This window comes from Rhamphochromis sp. 'chilingali', assembly GCF_963969265.1.
Source record: "Rhamphochromis sp. 'chilingali' genome assembly, chromosome: 20".
Taxonomy (NCBI): domain Eukaryota; kingdom Metazoa; phylum Chordata; class Actinopteri; order Cichliformes; family Cichlidae; genus Rhamphochromis; species Rhamphochromis sp. 'chilingali'.
The window spans coordinates 26457604-26477629 of NC_137947.1; the positions used below are offsets into that span (position 1 = coordinate 26457604).

General features: G+C 37.1%; 1 protein-coding gene across 3 annotated transcripts in view; it reads right to left on the reverse strand.

Moving 5' to 3' along the window:
* Nucleotides 1–20026, reverse strand: part of LOC308388062 (contactin-associated protein-like 4) — a 95132-nt gene that overhangs the window by 50871 nt on the left and 24235 nt on the right. For all 3 annotated transcript variants that reach the window (XM_080868536.1, XM_080868537.1, XM_080868538.1), the window contains exons 4-6: nt 11061–11254; nt 6187–6334; nt 4399–4602 (exon numbers count right to left, since the gene is read on the reverse strand). In XM_080868536.1, the coding sequence (XP_080724662.1) occupies nt 4399–4602; nt 6187–6334; nt 11061–11254 (546 nt within the window). The remainder of the gene's footprint in view (nt 1–4398; nt 4603–6186; nt 6335–11060; nt 11255–20026) is intronic.

Sequence of the window (20026 nt, forward strand, 5' to 3'; positions counted from 1 at the left end):
TTGCTTTCACTAAATAATCAAAAGCCAAAATAAAAGAGAACTCAGCTTAATTACAAGCTTAAATAGGTATGACCCTGAGAACTATAATCCAAGAATTTGATGAATGTATAGTAACCATGAAATGGTTTGCTTCTGGAAAGAACACATGAATTTTAATGAGCCAGCGTATTTATTCAAACTGGGCTCGAGAGCTAAGCATCGTCTGTTAAATACTGCTGAAGGCTGCATTGTGAACGTGGGCAAATAAAACTCTCAATCTAATGCTGGTACAGGTGCAAATCAGTCAGTTATTACCTTTGCTGTAATTTGGAAAGTTAAACTTTTAAAGAAGTGCACAGAATGACAAAGGGCTGAATTATCACAGAGTGATTCACTGGGCCAACAAAACTGATCAGACATAGCACGGCCAGCTCTATCCATGCAGTTCTGTGAATATGTGCAGAAAAAGAGGGACATCCAAAAATGCATGTTTCAGCCATGTGTGAAAGTTAAGCTACACTGTCCTTTCTTCTCTTTACCTGTGAAGTGTTTTGAAGAATCTCCTGTCAGTTTTTTTACATTAACTCAAGGTTTGATCCAAGGTTGATCTTTGGCTGGTGTAAAAAAAACCTGATTTTCAAATGCTGTCATGATCAAGAGGTCAGCGTTCAAAAAGCTCTGTCATCTCAGTCAACTTCAACCTGATTTTTGAATGTTTTCATAGTGATTATCTCAGTGGGCTGCATGCCTTTTGCATTTATTCTTTTCAGCATCTTGGAACAAACCCACAGATCGAGGATGGATTCTGGATGAACTGATGTTTATTCATATGCTCTCTAAAGAAAAACACATTCAGCAATAAAATTTGCTTTAGGCCAAAATTCAAACACAAATCACAGAGAGCTGCTTCAGACAACAACTTCCACTCACGACAAAGTCTCATATCTGTGTAGCAGCTAAAAGGAAAAAAAGAGAAAAGATCGTGTTACAAAATTAACCTTACTGTCGCCATTCCAACAGTGACATTTTTGTCATGGCCAAAAATGTTTTTGAGTGAACTCATTCAAGCTTGCATGTCCAAAAAGTGAAAAAACATAAATCTATTATCACACAGTTCTTTAAAAACCTTCAACAAATTTAAGCAATCTGTGTTGATCATGTTCAAGCTGAGGAATTTGTTTTCGCTGCAGTACAATCAGGAACTACAGTTGTAAATTAGACATTTCAGTCAGGTCTCATGGGTCAGCATAACTTTGAGACCAGTGTAATTCAAGTGGAATAATGTGTTGCCTCTCACCCCCTATGTTTTGGAACTTTACTACGAATTTCACAGAAATGTATATTTTTAAGTTGTTAGTTGTATATGCAACCTGAAAGTATTGCTTTCAGGTTGCACATATATAGGAAGAAGGGGGCAAGTAGGTGGGAAAATAATGAGAGAGAATAGGACAAATAAGCACAGTCCCACAGTTAATGGAAGGTAAATGACTCAATTTCAAAACAAAACATAAAAAGAAAGGCAAGCAGAGAACTGGAATGACATATTCAAAGGATGGTGATAAATTACTAATGCAGAACTGTTAAGGCAGAAGAAGAGACTAAGTGCAGAGGGCAGAGGGGCAGAGATAAACCCAACCACAGCAGCCAATAAAATAGGGAGTGGAATGACAAAAAGTAAAATACCAGAGAGAAAACATGCCCAAAAAGTCAGCTAGCCAATCAAATATGGACAGAGTGGATTTTTGTTTTTAATTGAGGCATAACCGAGATTGGAGAGTGACAATAATAATAATAAGTCCCTATGATGACATACTGAACCCAGATAGGATCTAGGATATTTTCATTTTATCCACATAAAAGTAAAATGAATATCCTGTTTAGTGAAATAAATTAAACGAAGCGCAGCAGAAGTATAAAGGTTAGACGTTTAATTAAAACCAGAGAATTACTTGAAGGAAGATCTTTTATGAAATATTACTGTACTACACGTGGTAAATGTAAATTCAGCATATCCTGTAGTGATGAACTGAAGAAGCATAAACCATAGATAAATGTGTTCTTCTCCACCATAAAATCTCTGGGATAACATTAATAAAGCTGGCAAGTTTGCCAACCAAATGAAAAACCAATAAAATAAACCATTGAAAGGTTATCTTGTGGCAGCTGGTTCTTACTTGAGTTTTTCTTTAAAAACTATATATATATATATTTTACAGTTCTTTTAATATTATCTAACATAGCAAACTTCTTTGAAATAGCAGTGTGATGGAATAAAATATTGTGAAAAAGAAAGTTTTCTCATGACTCTGTGCAATAATGGAAAAAACAACCTTGTTGCTTCCAGAGGAATCAGGAGGGTAGGTAGCAGCCAGGTGCTACTAATCTAGCCCACCTAAGTGATCATCATCAGATGTGACATCATCACCTCCATAAAAGCAGAGGTTTTGGCATTCAGGTGTGTGTTACTACACAATGCCAAAATCTTCTCAGGAGTGGATGTCCTAGCAAATTCACCTCAAAGTCAGAAAATGCAATGCTTCAGATAAACTGCAAGACAAACTACATCTCAGACTCTAAAGTTATCATAACACTGCAATTAGAAAAAGACTGAACAAGTATGGTTTGGTGAAAACCAAACACAGCATATCAGCACCTTATACCAACTGGGCTTCTTTCTGTCATTGAGTCGACCATGAACTCTTCTGAGTATCAAAGTACTCTAGACTCAAACATGATTCCATCTCTTATTTGCCAGACAAAGCTTGAATGATACTGGGTCATGAAACAGGACAATAGCCCAAGCACATTAGCAAATCTATAACAGAATGGGTCATGGACCCCTTGTTGATCCTCTACCTAATCACATGAGCCAAGGTGTGAAAACGGGTGTGGGTCACAATCAGCCAAGGTCTCGGCTAGGGATGGGTATCCGGTGTTCTGACATAAACGGTAGTAACCAGACCGAAAAGCAGCGCACATTTCAGTGCTTTATTTTGGTGCTTTTTTTCCCTGAGATGTCATACACTTTTGATTCGAGCCAATCATTTTCCCTTTCCAAGGATAGTAGGCAGACCCAGGTACGTACGTTCTTTTAGAGCAGAGCTACAGATTAAAAATGCCCAAGGCAAAGCGGTCAAAAGGCTTTGCCTTGGCTGTACTTCACAGTAAAAGATACAAACTCAGCAGCCTGCAACAAGTGCTTTAAGCTGATACTGTGCAAAGGAGGTAACACCTCGAATCTGATGAAACACCCGGCAACGCATAGTGTTTTTTTAAAAGCCGAGAAATGCACGTATTTGATAGCTTGCTGCAAGACCTCACACTTAGCAGCACATCTACTGCGGGTGTGGTGCCTGTTATCAGTCCCGGAGTTAGCAACATTCCCCAAGAACCCAAAGAGGAGAGTCCTGGCCCCTAGCCCTGCCAGTGTAGCAGAAATGATGACGGATGATGATGGCAGCAGCAGCCGTTCTTCTCTGGGTGAGTGGCTTAATGTTGTTCATGTGTAATTTACGTTGAGTAGGCTAACCACGTTATTAAATTAATGCATGTAAGGTGAACTAGCAAACACCGTCATAGTTACATGCAGCTGTCTTCTTGTTTGATGGCAGATACTCCCGTCACCCTGGCCAAAAAGGCTAAAATGACCAAAGAAAAAGTGGAAAACAGCTGAACATGAGAGGTTTTTGGACCAATTTTGTGTTCTCCATTCCATAAGCACCGGTTCGAGCACCGTTTAAGCACAGGCACCGTTTCAAAAGTACCAGTTTGGCTCCGGTATCGGATAAAACCTAAACGATACCCATCCCTAGTTTTGGGTGAACACACTGTGAAAGCTAGCCTACCCTATCAACTACCCTATCATGTGATTTACTAAGATCAATTGGCCCAGGAAGTGAGTGGGCGTTAAGGGATCTCCCAGAAAATGAATCAAGGTGTTTCAATGGTCTAGTCAAAGTCAGACATCAATCCAACTGAAATGCTGTGGTGAGAACTTAAGAGAGCTATGCATAAATGAAAATCCACAAACTTCAAGGAGTGCTGTAAAGTTGAGTGGGCCAGAATTCTAGACCTTGAATGATAAGCCCTGACCTTGAAAGTGAGGTTTCCCTTGTAGTGAAATTTGTTTTCATGTTTTTATATTATTATTATTATTGGGAAGTCTTTGCTCTTTTCATCTAAGAGTTAACAGGTGTAAGATTATGCATATACACAAACCCCTCTGTCTAATAACAATGATGACCAAGCAATGTTCAAGAAATACATCCACCAGAAAATGCTGCAATGTCAACACAACTTTCATTTTATAGCTACTAGTAATTCACCAACAAATTGTTTGTTAGTTCTTTTAGTTTGTTCAATAAAAACAGCAGCACAGGCAGTTTCCACACTGCATAAATAAAAACCTCAGATTTGTACCTTTTCTGATGAGCAATTGAAGTTTTCCTTTTTCTAACTCCAAGGTGAGGCTGTGCCCGTTCTGTCCCTCTGCATGAAGCAGTATCCCAGAGTTCTTCAGGGTTTTAAACTTCAGGCTGATGCTCTCACTGGACATCTGCCTCGGCCTGGGAGTCAACCTGTAGATGAGGCTGCTTTGGCCATTGAAACTCAACACGTCAGAATCTTTAAAAAGACACACACACACACACACACACACACACACACACACACACACACACACACACACACACACACACACACACACACACACACACACACACACACAAAATCATTACCCTGGACTCAGATGCTTGTAATTGTTATAATTCATTACACTCATTAAATATTTAATTATGCAACCCTGCTTTCCAGAAATCCCATCTGATATGCTGCACATTTTGCAATTTTCTGTTGCAAAACATACATTCTGGATTCTTCATCTTCTACCTGCAGTGTTCATATACATATAAAATATTACAGTAAACGCTTCCCAAAGGCAAATTAATATTTAAGCATCAATAAAAGAAGAAGAGAAGCTAATATTCAAATTATGTCTGACTATAGAAAGCAGATTAATGACCACTGTGCAGCTTTCATGTCACTCTGAAGAAAATTATACACTAATGGTGAAAGTGTTGCTTAAGAACACAAATCTCTAGCCTACAGTGTCTCTATTGAAGCGTCAAATTAGAAACGCCAACTCAGACACATGAGTTATTGGATCCAATGCATTTGAACTTCTACAAGTGACAGAAAGGCTGAAAGCACCAGAAAAAAAATATGCCTTGAAATTGTTCAAAAGTTTGTCTGTCAGGGCTGGTATATTATATGCTTTACATAAATCTTCTTTTCTACCACTGTTACCAAAGTGTGTACACTGAAGTTAGTGCAGGTAAAAAAAAACAAAAAAAACAACTGAAAAATTAATTTAAATTCCTTAATCATATAAGATTTTAATAAGTAAATAAAATGAACTCATATAAGATGCCCTTATGTGGGGTAAATCTTTGGGGATCTGAAAGACTTTTGTTTTTTTATTTACAAAGTGGGAGATCACATACAGTTACAGAGTTACAGAGTTGTGCGGAAAAGTCACAAAACGTTTGCGCGCTGCCAGCAACATGTCAAAGTCTAATTAAACCCATTAGCATCAACACCATTAACAGTAAAGCTGCAAGGTTATATTTTCACACCGTGCTGAACCAGCATGGCCATAGCTCCGCCCTAACCCTCTCCATCAACACTTCCTCTGAGCAGGTGTTTGGTGAGCTCCTACTGTCTGTTTCACCTGTGGCTCATTTCTACTGTAATCAGCATTGATCTGCCGCCTCTTCACCAACCCCCAAGGTACATTTACATCCCCTGTTTTATGTACACATTGTTTTATTTACGCCTTTTGAGGAAAGAAATCTTTGGTAAGGTTCCAAAGGTAAAAGAAATGAAATTTATTGTTTAATTCTAAAAATTGGTTAACAAATGCATTGATGTCCAACCCTCTCACAAGGCTAGATGATGCAAACCTGTCCCTATTAGATGCTAAGCATAACAAAAAAAAAAAAATGAAAAGAGACACTGAAAAAAAACCATTTTGGTATTTTACCCCCAAAATATGCTTCAAAGTCACACAAATAGGAATATACAGTAAATACAAAGTGTTATATAATTTTTTCAAGACGCAAAAACAAAATTAAGTGTCTAATCTACTGTCATGCTTTCAGTTAATGTCTGTAAGTGTAGAGAAACAAGTACTGAAAAACAAAAACTGACTGTAAGGACATCCATAGGTTTCCAGTCTGAGTCCAATCCGACCATTTGGATTCCAGTTGAGAGGAATCAGGCGGACGTAGCGAGCGATCACTTGGTGCTGTAGCTTATGCTGAACCACACTGTCTGCATTACTGTTACCTGCAAATGCCTTAAAGAAAACAAACAAAGACATAAAATCACAGTTAGCTGGTTTTGTGAATTTGCATTCATGCATCAGTCGACTCATCTTTTGTTTGTGAGACACTACAAAGATAACTAAAATTTCCTCCTGTGGACATTTATTGTAGTAGGATTCTTACAGAAAATGAACATTTCATCTCTTCATTGAAGCTGAACTACTATCCCCAAGGTATCTGTGAGAAGTGATGTGTTTGATTTTTCTCCTAATGGAGGGAATATTGTTGAGATAGGGCCAGGTTTCTGGTGAATGGTTTCTCAATCAGGTAGAAAATTAGATTTGTGAAGCAGTAGTTGTAGTTTTATGTGCGTTAAATGCTTTGGTAAACATGTGGTCCGTGGAGAATAACATTTATTAACTTCTGCAATCCTAAAACAGCCTGTCTGCATTTTGTTTTAGCGTTTCAGCTTCAACTTGGACTTAACGTGATGCATTAAAATTCCTCTATGTACGTTTTAAACCTTTAGCTGACTGTTTTTCTTTTCTTCTCCCTCCCAGAACCCAACAGGGACATAAGTAAAAGACTTTTAATAAGTAAATGACTTCCATTATAAATTGCAGAACCTAGTCTGTTTTCCTAAAATACAAGTGCTTATGCTTTTTCTTAATATTCCCTCTCTTGGTGCTTTTCAATTAAAATGTTTCACTTGAAAGGTTACTTTGTGTACCTATTCTGATCATTATTTTTAATTAATATGCAAATACTGTAAACTCAACCTAAACAGCAGAATTGTAGCTCTGCGCGGAAATAAAGGATGGCTCAGTGAGCAACGTCCTTCACATGGAGGACATCTGCCCAGCTGGAAAGCCCTTAAACAAACCATTCAGTCCCCACTTGCTCGAGGCTCTGACAGGAGGGTGTGGAGCATGAGGTTAGCCGCTAATTCAAATCACTGCATTGGACTTCTTGACCTTGTTTGAAGTGCCAGGTAGGTTTGGTTAGATAATAATAATAGTAAATTATTACTCAGGTTATCTTTATCTTACATTAACATATGTATGATGATCCAAAGGGAGCAAATACTTCTTTCATAATAACTTGTTTTGTGAGCAGCAGTAGGTTTTTCAGCTGGTTGTGATCAGCTCATATTCACTGCTTTTTGAGGCATCATCACCTTAAATATAGACTCATATCTAATACCCTTGATCTACATCCTAACATTTGACCATGAATGCCACAGCCTCTGTGCACCAAACATAATTCAGCAACACACGTTTAGATATCACTTGCTTTACAAACAGTAGTTTAAAATGAACAAGACAATATATGCATAGTTTAAGTTTCCATTTTTTTAAACGTCACTGATGACACTCAAAGTGTCAAATATGTAGAACAAATGTGAATTTGATAGAGGACACATTTTGTGACAAACTGCACAGAAATGCTAAATGCATCCATGTTTACATATGATGATATGTGAGCTGCTTGAATAATTTCATTTGAAATGACCGGCCTCTTAAAAAAGAAACGTTTTTTCATTTAAATTGTGGCCAAGACTTTATTTACATTTTGACTATGAACAAATTCAAGGGAGGAGAAAACAGAAGGGATGTGTTGAAGGTGTAAGTGGGCTGTGGGATGTAATTATTTTCTTATTACTGGGCAAGAAATCTCCATGCTGTCAATCTGCAGCACACAAAAAACGAACTAATTAAATCATAATATGTATTATTCTGTGTATAAGGTTTAATTGCTTGTGAACTGAAGGTGCCAGAATGCTGCTTCAGAACACTTTAACCACTACTAAACCTACAAAGTCAACGAACATCCAGGAGTCATAACATAGACCAGGACAAATCTGCTCCACTAACATTAACAGAAAAATATTTAAGAGACAATCAGCATCAGAAGGAAATGAAAATATGTTATGCAAATCTAGTAAATTTACCTCTACTGACACTTAAAGAATTTGTATTTCTTAATTAGAACAGTATATACATCCCCAACACAACCTGCTCTTTTATACCATAACAGCTGATGCGAAGCATGAAAGAGGAGACGATGAGAGCGAAAATTGGAGAATGAGCGCTTCACTCAGCCTTACAAACTCTGTCCTCTAAGCTTAAAGGAAAAAGAGGTCCTGGAGGAATTGTGACTGATGAAGCTGCTCAGCAGTCGACTCTGTACCCTGAAAGCCGTGATAAACTAGGCTGACTAATATGCAGAGCTTTGGAAGGACTTCTGAGACATGCCACAGATTTATACCGACTTATGCTGTGTGTGAAATCAACAAGCTCTTAAGCTGTGAGAAGTCTTTTTTGTTCTCCCTCAGAAGGAGTATTAAGCTGACATTAGTTTTACCCTTGCTGTGAAAGTCTTAACTCTCCTAATCTTTAAAATAAAGCTATTTGCCACAGCATCAGCATGACTGGGATTCATTACCCACTAGGTGTGGTTTAAGCAAAAAGTTGTTAGATCTTAGAAAGTGATCAGAAAATGCGATGCTAATTACTTTGGCTTTTGTACATTTGAATAAACTGGAAGGTAGTTGTTAATATTCAGTTTCTGGCCAAGCAAAATTATCACTAGTAATGAAATGCAGACTCCTGGAAAGGTGATCTTTTTATTTAGTTGACTGAAAAGCTATCTGCTTTACTGACTTCTGATATTTTATATTTTTGCTGCTTACTTTCAACAGATTTCTGTTTTAGATCCAGCATTTTAGTCAAGACAATGCATTTGGATGTAAGCCCAAGATCACCTAAGAACACACTCTCGGTCATATATTTTTAACAGTTTCTAAATTATTAATGCTGTTATAATAACATAATTTTTTCAGTCTTGCTTCCACCAAAGAAGACATCAGAACATAGAGGAGAAAAAACACAGAGGTTTAAGAAAGAAAGTAACAATAGCTGAATTTCATTTAGCTCCTTCAGTTTCACTGCCATGACATTGCACTGTTTCTTTCCACGTGGTTCTAGACTCCTTTTTTAATTTCAGCATTTTTTTTTTAAACCTTTAAAAGAATAACTGAAAATATAAAAATCTTTGTAATTTTTTCTGTCCTTGCCACAACTGGAAAAATTGGTTTATCAATTCTACAAAATAACATGGAACATTCTCAAGGGCAAAATTGATATATATATATATATATGTAAAACTTTTAAATGCCACCCAACCTTTAACTCTACCAATTAGTGTTGAAGACTGATGTTATATTAGCAGATTAAACAACATTGGATCTTTGCCACCAATGACGAGAAAGCAGCGTCACCTAAATTAACACTGCAGGGGATTTTTCTAGAATTGGTTCCCCTAAATTTGGTCAGGTCAGAAGAGGGAATGCAAGCTTGGCACCTTACTAAATACACATATTTATATAATACAAAATTAAAAAGCATATATTTTACAATAAAATGAATAATGTATGTTTTATATTTTTCAACAGTAACTCCCTTCACATCGAAATCCCCCAAAATCAGTCTGCAATTCAGCTGGTCAGTCTCCCCAGGCCCCTGCCACTGCACCCCACTTGGGTCACATTGCACCTGACCTTAGTGTCTGTCTTGGCGTGTGGTTAACCCACAGGGCGGCAAATTGATGCTATTTTTTTCCCGCTTCAGGGCAATATCTCCAGTGCAGTTAAGTCAGAGGTCAAAAGAAGCCAGCTGAGATGGTTCAGGCATTTAATTAGGGTGTCTCATATGTGCCCAGAGGCGCCATTTGCCACTAGCTAAAACTAGAAACTGTTAGGGCCCCAGGTCAGTGGGGAGACCCCCAAGGGCTGACAAACTTTAAACTACAACAGTGGCCGTGTACAAGAGACTTGACCTCCCTCAAGGGGCTCCATCTGACTACACTCACTGCCGTCGAAGTTGTGTACATGATTCTGTTTAAGCAAATGTAATGACAACAAAGAGGAGTTATTCTTCTGTGACTGACAGGAAAAGAGGAAGAGGGAAAAAAAAGTAAGACAGTGGTGAGTGGAGCCAATAATAATCAAATATTAATCAATAGATCCTGCGCCCTGCGTCCTGCATTCGGATTCACTACTGAGTTGAACATGTGGAGTTAGAGTTGTGACACTAGCAGTCAACTTGTTAGTATAGCTAGCAGGGCGAAAGATCATAAAGCTCATAGTTACAGTATTAAAACTTCATAACCAGTAAATAATAACATAATGGTCATGAACACTATAGTAGTTTGAGGGTCTTTCTGTGGATATTTACCTCCATCAGACCCTGAGGTAGACCCAGAACCTGCTCTAGAGATTATATATCTGGCGGAGGAATACATTGGGATCCCTCAGGAGGAACTGGAAAGCATTCCTAGAAAGCAGGACGTCTGGAATAACCTGCTTAGCCTGCTGTTCCCACTTCATATAACCAGTGGATGGATGAAACAACTTCTCCTGATTAGCATTAGAAAAAACCTGACTTAACCAATACACTAAATAAATGAAACACCATCCTGATTTTTTTTCTTTCTTTTTTTAACACTAGAGGTTTGACTTCCACATTTTAAATCTCTCTTGATGCTCTCCATCTGCAGTAAATTAATAGCAAACACCTGAAGACTTAGATTTGTTCTCTATTTCCACAGCTCAAAATGTTCACATAATTGTAGATGATGGAAACCTTAATACATTAACACCTTTACTTGATTTTTTCAGAAAATGTTGTTTTCTTTAGTCACGCTTCAGGCTCACTTTCCTCCAACTCTGATGACTCTGAGCTATTACAACAAACTCACCCCTATACTGCCTTCCTGTCGATACTGTTTCCAGTTGTGCCCTGCGTCGCTGAACATCAGCAGGTAGGCTGTCTGCCAGTCAGAACTGCCATAGCGGCCTTGTGTTGCAACAGCAGTGATTCGTGTCCGCCCACCCAGGTCGACTTCCAACCACTGATATCTGTCTGAACTCAGAGGAGACCAACCTCCAGCTCCTGGGCAGAGGGAAAAAGAGAGAGGGGAGGGAAAGAAAAACACCCTTAATAACCAGAGGAATTGAGAGTTGACTTTTCTATCTCATTATATATTTTTTGGAGCTTCAAAAAAAAAAATGGTTAAACCTTGACAGTACAATACCTTTAAACTTTTCTCAAGAAAGTTAAGACTAAAAGAACACCAAAGGGGAATAAAATAAATTAAATAGTATCAAGAAGCACTAAGCTATACAAAAACATCTGTTGAATGCTTTAAATACAATTTCATAATTAAGAAGAACAAAAAAGCATTCAGGCAAATTTGAGCAAGTTCTTCCGAAACTGATTTCACTAAACAAACTTCTTTTTGTAGTACAAGCACCTTAAATGCAAATGCTTTATCAGCTTCTTTCTTTAATGTTTAATTTGGAGTAAAGAGTTTAATCTCTGGCTTAAAATATTTTCTGTGCATAATAAAAGCTGCAACTAAGACATTTCAATTCAAGTACACAATAATTGCGCCCTGAGCTCATGGGCTCCATATTACCACCGTACATGGCAGAGGCTCATAATACGGTGAAGACAAGATAAAATCAAAGAATTCTTCCTCCCAGGATGATTTCTTCCTGTCAGAAATGTTAAAGAAAGCTATAAGGCACTGCACCAGCATTTTTCTATTTGGCCTCTACCTCATTATGTTTCCTTTGGAAAAACAAATGACATGTTTGCACAATTTCACTGACAAACAAGCAAAAACAAAAACAAACAGCTTGACAGGCAATTATTAAAATACCAAAAGGTGATTTTTATGTTTGCAGTACTGGGTCACGTTCAACTGAAATTAGATAATAACAATAGATGTTACCAAAAAAAAAAAAAAGTTTTTTGTATACAAACTATAAACAGATGCTTTTGTTAATCCTGCTTCTCCCTCATTAGCAGATCTGATTTTTTTGGCTCATAACTTAACTGCCTTTCTTATAGAGTTCATAACTCTTTTTCCTATTTTTTCTTTTAATTTGTTTGCAAATTAGTCATTAACACTTTATCTCAAAAATATCCTGCAGGTTGTGACTACAGGATAATTTAAGGACTAAGAGTCCTGGCCCAGTACTTTTGACCATATAGTGTAAGTATAATCATAGGCAAGTCAAGTCAAACTTATTTGTATTGCACTATTCAGAATAAAGGTAATTTAGAGTCCTTAACAGAACGCTAGATGAACACAAAGAGATATTTAAAACCTAACACAATTAGACACAAGAGACAACCAACACTAGAGTTGTTTCCCATGTTTGCAGACACCTTGTTATATATATCTGCCACACTAATAGATGTGACTGTCACTGTGAATACAAGTTGTTTCCACTGAAAGCTTAGTAGAAACAATGTCAGAACAGCAGTAAAACTATGGGAGGATCATGTCCTTTATAGACAGCTGTTTTATTCTGCCCAGTAATGACTGATCTTTAGACCATATGTGGACACAGAGGACAACCTATGAGAGGATCTGTTCACAGATGTCTATTTATATATTTTGCACTAATGTCTTCTGTAGCCTTCAACTGTCCTTGTACACTAAGGATAATGGGTAAAGCAATTAAATAATATATAAATAAAATAATATGAAAAAGTCAAATCTGTCATCAAAGTAAAAAACAAAACAATATCTAATGTAACTATAGATATAAACAGTACACAAGTGTTCAAACGTATTTTGTTAGTAAGAAAAAACAATATTTAGCAACTTCCTATTTGATGAATCAGCAACCCCAGTTTGAATAAGATAATTTGTTCTCATAAGACAACTATCTTATCAAGATAATAATTTGAACACATAATATATTTTTTTAAATGTCTTTTTGGACTTCAGGGGTTCTGTAACTCTCAGTCAATTGTGCAGCATCAGTCACTTTTTATCCCAGGCCAAGCTGAAATTATAATCAAAGCATAAAAAATATTATTCAACACACTGAACAACTTTGTGAAGGTTAAAGGAAACGGTCCTTATAGAGAAAGTGTGATTATACCAAAAACAGCTATAATTCGTTCTGATGTTAAAGCAGCTTGTGCTCAATTATATGTGTGTTTTTGGCTGACAAATCTATTGTTCATTATTGTTGTTGTTGTTTTTGTTGTTGTTGTTGTTAGAGAGATTAGAGAATGTTACGCCATAGTTCTTTGTTTTTTTGTTGTGTTTTGTTTTGGGTTTTTTGTAGCTCATTCCATTTATAGGCAGCAAAGTATTTAAATCCAGTTTTTCCAAGCTCAGTTTGAATAAGAGGTACAGCTGATGTTAAAGTGTCCTGGGATCTGATATTGTAAGTGCTGTGTTTAAATTGAGTCAGAAAGCAGAGGTAAGCAGGCAGTCTTTGCAGTATAGAGCCTCCTAAATAAACACCGTACATACATGGTTATCACATTTTTCATGGCTGACGAAGAATCACCTGTGATGAGTTGTAAGGTACAGTGATACACAGAATTGAAAGGTTTAAATGTGGATTTAGGAGAATGCATACAGATATCACCAAATATCATCAGTATCATTATCTTCCCAGCACAATTCTTTTTATAATGAAAGACAATGATAATAGAAATATATGAATGCAATGTCTGCTTTTTTGTGAAAAACTTTTGAGTCTGTGATTAAAGCCCGCTGAGTCACTTGGTATCAGTAGAATTAAAAGTTTGAGTTTGAGACTTAAGCAAAAATTAAAGAAAAATCACTTCTGCTCTGCTCACTTAATCCTTTGTATCTTCTCAAGGAGTAGGAAGTTCCAGAATTTTCTCCGAGAACATTAAAGGCCTCCCAAATCCAATTTAATGTAGAAAAAGTTAAATGTTTTTGCATAGCCAGTGATATTACTTTCACACAGCCAACCCTTTTGGAACCAGAATCTGATAGTTCTTCGAGGAATCAATTTCCCTCCAAACGAGATATTATCATTTTGATTTCCAGCTTTTCTACTTAATTACCGTGAGATTACACATTAGGATTTTGAAGCTGACCTCAAAGTTGGGCCCTGCATGTTTGTCCAAAGAGACAGATGATTGAATACCCTCATCTGGTAGTTCAGATGTGTTCAATGCCATGGCCAGATTGCCTCAATAGTGACAGCTTCACAATTAGCTGCATGTAGCTAACAAAAGTCTGTTTTCCCATTATTTCTGCTATGTGAGGAAAAAAGGGAAAAGATTGAAATGGGGAAAAGCAAGGAATGGACAAAAGACATCAAGCATGTCAGTCTCACTGCATAAATTATGTCAGGCTGAGAAAAACTGGACAGATCTAATTAAAGATTAAAAAGTACTGTTCTTTGTGGACATTTGATCGATCATAAGTTAATAGAAATGGGAAAAAAAGAAAAAAATTGGGCTGTCTGATCAGCTGCTTGATTGATTTTTTTTTTCCAAGGTGTGCTCATCTGTCCAAATCTTGTATACCGCAGCTCACCAAACCTATCCAAAAAATGGCAAGTTATCTTGTCTGTACTTGAATGTTGCAGCAATTTCTGTGTGTAGCAATTGAAGCTTTCAGGTTGAACAGATCAGAATTAACGTATTGGGTGAGAGAGAGAGGACCCAAACACAGGACACATAAGCAGGTTTTAAAAAGAAAAGTGAATTGTTGAGTTTTTGGCTCTACAAAAGTCCAACATGATCTGACAAAGAGAATGCATGCACACATGGAGGACATACATGGGGACGTACATGGGGCAGGTGGAAAAAATTAAGTCAGGACAGACAAACCCAAAGACTGGAGCACTACTGTAAACAAACCACGAGTGCTCTTTTAGCAACTCACTGGTTTTATTCATATGATTCATATCATATGACTGGACTTTGACAGCCCTGTTTCCGTGTATATTCAAAAGAAGGTATAATATCTTATCACATGTTGTGAAATGAATTAAAAGTAGTCATAAATGTAAAAAATATCATTAATACTATTATATGTCATAAAGTAGAGATGTAGTTGGGCGATGAACAAAACTATTTATGATCCGATTGCATCAAACATCATAATTAATTGACACTTTAAAATATTTGATCCAAGTCAAACAGGTCTCATTTTGTTACATTTTGTTTGCTTTGACTCCTCTCCTTTTGCATCTTTTCCTCGCCTCCTCTGATCCCATCTCTAATGGGAGGAATAAAGGCAGGAATAGAGGATATGCTACTTGGGAACTGATAAGGGGGAGAATGAAACAATAAGAATTTAGACAAATATAAAAGCAAACAGTAAAATCTAAACAAGAACCAAAACTTAATAAAAAGTAAACAAGAACCCGGGACTGTGAAGGTTTGGTTTAATATTTGTGACAGTTTCACTGGTTGCAGCGTTTGCTGGTGTCCATGCTGGACACTGGAGAAAAAAAATGATATCATGAAGGTAGGTGATATGACAAGATTAGCATTCTTATGACTATTGTTACTATTACAGTAAAAACAACAGTAATCATTATTTCATTACTTCTGAGATTTCACAGTATATGTTGACATGGCAAGCTACAGTAGGATAAACTTTTCTTCTTCTTGGATGAGATCTGTTTTCAGTGCACCGCTGCATTTACTCTCATCTAATTTAAGTACTCCTGATTAGCCTGCAGTTCACACAGAATTACATGGCTGAATAGGTTGTGCACGTTTCTAAATGTTAAAGCAGTTTTTCTGATTTGATTTTGGTGGGAAATCAGTTAATGTTTAAACAGTTTGTTTCCTTCAGCTCATTTTTATTTATTTATTTTTTAGAAATCATAGAAATAATAAACACATGGTAGCTCCATTTTATTTTTCCAATAATTTGTTCCCAAATATTTAAATTAAATTTGCAAAAAAATAATAAACAAAATACAGTAAAATAAGGAAACAATAACTGTTTTAGGATATGAAGAAGGCCAGTTAGAGGTTTAGGCAACATTTGCATAATCATGGTTGCTCACAGGCTAATGCTGGGGTTAACAGTGCAACAAGACTGATGCGCAGTGATTCGAAGCAAAATTAGCAATCCATTTCTCTTAAACATCTGTGTTGTTCCATACGAGTCTGCTAAATGTGCTGGTAAATTAACTCTGAATAAGGTGGCTCCTTAGAGAATAACTATAGAGTATGAGGAGTGTTAGCAGCAGCTGGAGGAGACGTAAATGAACAGAAGCTGCTGATTTATTCACTGATTTCTTTGGAGAACAGTTGGGACTTTAAAATAAAAGCAGCTCTGGTTAATTAATCTGTTAACATGGACAAATTTTGGATTCTTTCTAGTTTTTGTGTTAATACTTTCAAAACGAAATGCAATCTGTTAAGGAATCCATAGTAATTCAGCTTTAGATTTAGAAAACTAATAAGGCTTTGTAACCTTAATGATCCCAGCTGTTAGTGCAAGAGATAAGTAAATGAAGCATTTCTTATTATTAGCAATAACTTAAATCCTCACTGATACTAAACAGTAGAGCCTGCAAGATTCTGTATTAGCAAACAGTTAAACCTCTCAGCTCAGAGGCTCCATACTGTCTCATGTTTAAAACATATTGTACACCTTGCATGCAAATCAGCTGTATCTTGCTGTGCATGTGTATATACCAATCAATATGAGTAAGGCCCTATGGTGGGTAACATATTTCCCTAACAAGTGAAACTTCACTAACTTGCGGGTTGCATCACGAAGGATATCCAGTGTAACAATATGCCAAAACAAAACGTGGAGCCAAATTAAGTACCATAGAGTGACACAGTACACATGCACAGGCAAAATGAGTGCTCTGATTTAGAAATGGTAGTTTCTTGTTTGCACAAAATCTGACGCACATCATTAGCTTCAGTTTCGTTTTTATTCCAAGTTTTATTCTATCTTCATCTCCTTGGTGATTTTTTTTTAGCCGTGCGGGGGAAAAAAAAAGAAAAACTAACTGATGTTGTTCAGATGTACTTAATCTTCCTTCAGAAGCAACACATCTTCTGTTATGCAGATCAAACTCGGATCCGTAAACAAACGGAACAGGTTGACAGAAGTGGAGAAACACAGTGGGTGTGTTTGCTCACAGCTTTTGCCATCAAACACACCGAGGAAACAGAAACCTGCAGGCTGCGCTTCCTGCTGTCTGTTAGGTGGTGAAAATCATTCACATCCTGAGTTGTGTCAAAGACAAAGACATCAAATTTCCTTTTTGATTTATGTCTCTGGTTTGAGTGTAAAGCAGCCAAATGATGGTGACTGATGCACCAAAATTTTTTCCCAGTGACCACGTAGCCACACATTCAGTTGTTGACCTCTATCTTCTAATGTGTTTGCAAAATATTCTCTTTGCCGATTAGTCAAATCACAAGGTGTCAGTTGATGTGAATCCAGCTGAAATGTGTCTTTAATGTTGCATGCTGCACCATCAGACGCGCTGCTGCACCATCAGAGCAGAAACAAAGGAGAGCTTCCCTCTACATCTGCTCAAGGAAAACACTGGAGAGTTAAAAAAATGACAATGATGCAGCAATAATTTATTAATGTTAAACTTCTAAATTTTATATGTGAATACTTGTGAGTATAGCAGAGGGAGGGATAGAATAGTTAAACTATTGTAACACTCTTTGGCTTAACTACATCACCAACCTTGCCTGTTACCTTTGAGCCTGTTTCCTGAGATGACGAGTAGATGTCATGAAAAATTTTAATCTAAAAACAACAAAATGTTGGTAAATGCCAATGAGATGGCAGGATCCTGGGGTTCTGAAGTGCATACATCTGGTTTAAAGACAGCTACCTCTGAGGCGTGTTCAGGAAATTCGCTCAACCCACCAGTGGAATTAAAGAGTGAAAATGAGAATGTTTATCTACAATAAAATCTATACATCTGCGTGAAGAGGATACATTTTAAAAAGTTATGACTTGATCAGAGTGGAAAGGATTCCCATAGCTGGTTACATTTTGCATCAGTGTCCCAATTCTGGTCAAATAACAGTATTTAATAAGATGGAAAAGTTATTGATTTGAATAAGCAGATAAATAAATAAATGATTGCATCCACTCTATTTTTCATCATAGGATTCAGTGGTGAGTCACAGAAATATGAAAAGGTTTCAGAAGCTTTCAAATCCATTATTTGATTTTTATTAGCTTTAAGAAATATATAATATCTTTGACACAATAGGAGAACGCTCTATGAATCTATTTTGGAGGATCGCACCTTCTATTTTAAAAGTCTTGCAAGCCCAGGATTCCTTTTATACTAGAAGGCACCGGTGAAAGCACAGACTGAAATATGAGCATTGAAAATGTCACTTATAATACTTCTTCAAAAAGAGGGGAGGAATATACTAAATTCCTAATATATGAAGTTTCCTATACCTCTGTAACTCTGTGTCATATAGTTTTATATTCAGTTTATGTTATTGTTTTTCTTTGTTTTGTAGGTTTTCTTTAATATTCTTGGGTTTTTGAATTCCTTTTATTTTGCATCAAGTCCATCATCATTCTGTGTTTAGTCTTTAGGATTTGTAGTTTTTAGTTCTCACTACTTTTGTATTCTATTTTCTGTTAGTGTTCAGTTATATTTAAGCCTTTGTGCTTTCGTTTATTCCAAGCTTGTATATGTTTGTATCTTATCAATTGGTTGTCTCTATGTTACATGTTTATATGTTATGTTACTTCCTGTCTTATTTTGATAGTCATTTGTGTTTTGTTCCTTACTTTTACTTGCCCATAGTCACATCCAAATTCGTGGGCTGCATCCTCCTGAGGACCCAGCCTTTGCGGTCTACGTGGGCCGGGTCCTCAGAAGGTCAGGTAGACCGGAAGTAAACGGCTGTGACGGTCTAGCCTTCAGATCTGCGTCACCGCTGTATCGGTGGAGTTTAATAAACTCAGCTGTCTGCTCCTTCCTATCTAAAATATAACAGGACAGTGGTGTAAATTCTCGACCATCTCTCACTTCTGTTTAATCGGTTTTCTGTTTGATGTTTATTCAGCTGTGTGAAAACCACCCGGGGGATTAAAAAAGTTTTTTTTATCAAATCTAATCTAATGACTTTAATCTCAATCAAACCGATTTACTCACGAACAAATTAAACACTGAAAAAAGCCCAACAATAACATTTTTAGGTTGTCTAAGTGACTTATAAATTACGTTTAACCTGAGTAGCGAAAGAATGCGGTGATCTGAAAATGATGTGCCGGGAGTTGTGCCGTTCTCGGTGGCTTCAGTGACCCTCGAGCTTCCGGCTAGCTATCAAGCTGGTGGATAACAGACGTCTCCGAAGACGTTTTGCAAACATGTGATATCTTGATAAACTGAGCATATTTGAAGTTTACACAGCTACATTCTCGCCTGAAAATATGTTAAAAGTTTATTTTGTGACCCAGAAAGAGTAATAAGAGTAATTTTAAAACTTAGTACCTGTCATGATCCGGAGTCTGTGACTCCGTGTTTATGTTTTAGTTTATTATTATTATTCTGTGGTTTTGGTTACCTTGGGTGTTTGTACTCTTCTGTTTCATGGTTCATGTTCCTATGTTCTGTGTCCCCCAGTCTGTGTTAAGGTTGTGGGTTATGTCATTACGTGTATGTGTTTCCTGTTTTACTTTGAAGATCCGTGTCTGATCTCAGTGTGTTCACTTTACTTTTCCCCTGTCTCGTCAGGCCGGATTACTCCCAGCTGTGCCCTCCTTTTGTGTCTCATTCCCTCGTTATCCTTCTGTGTATTTAAATCTTGTGTCTGCCTCTGTTAGTTGCTGGTTCGTCTGCGTTTCTCCCGCCGTCATCCTGTGTGGTTTTTCCCTATGTTCTCCTCCTCCTCCTCCTCGTC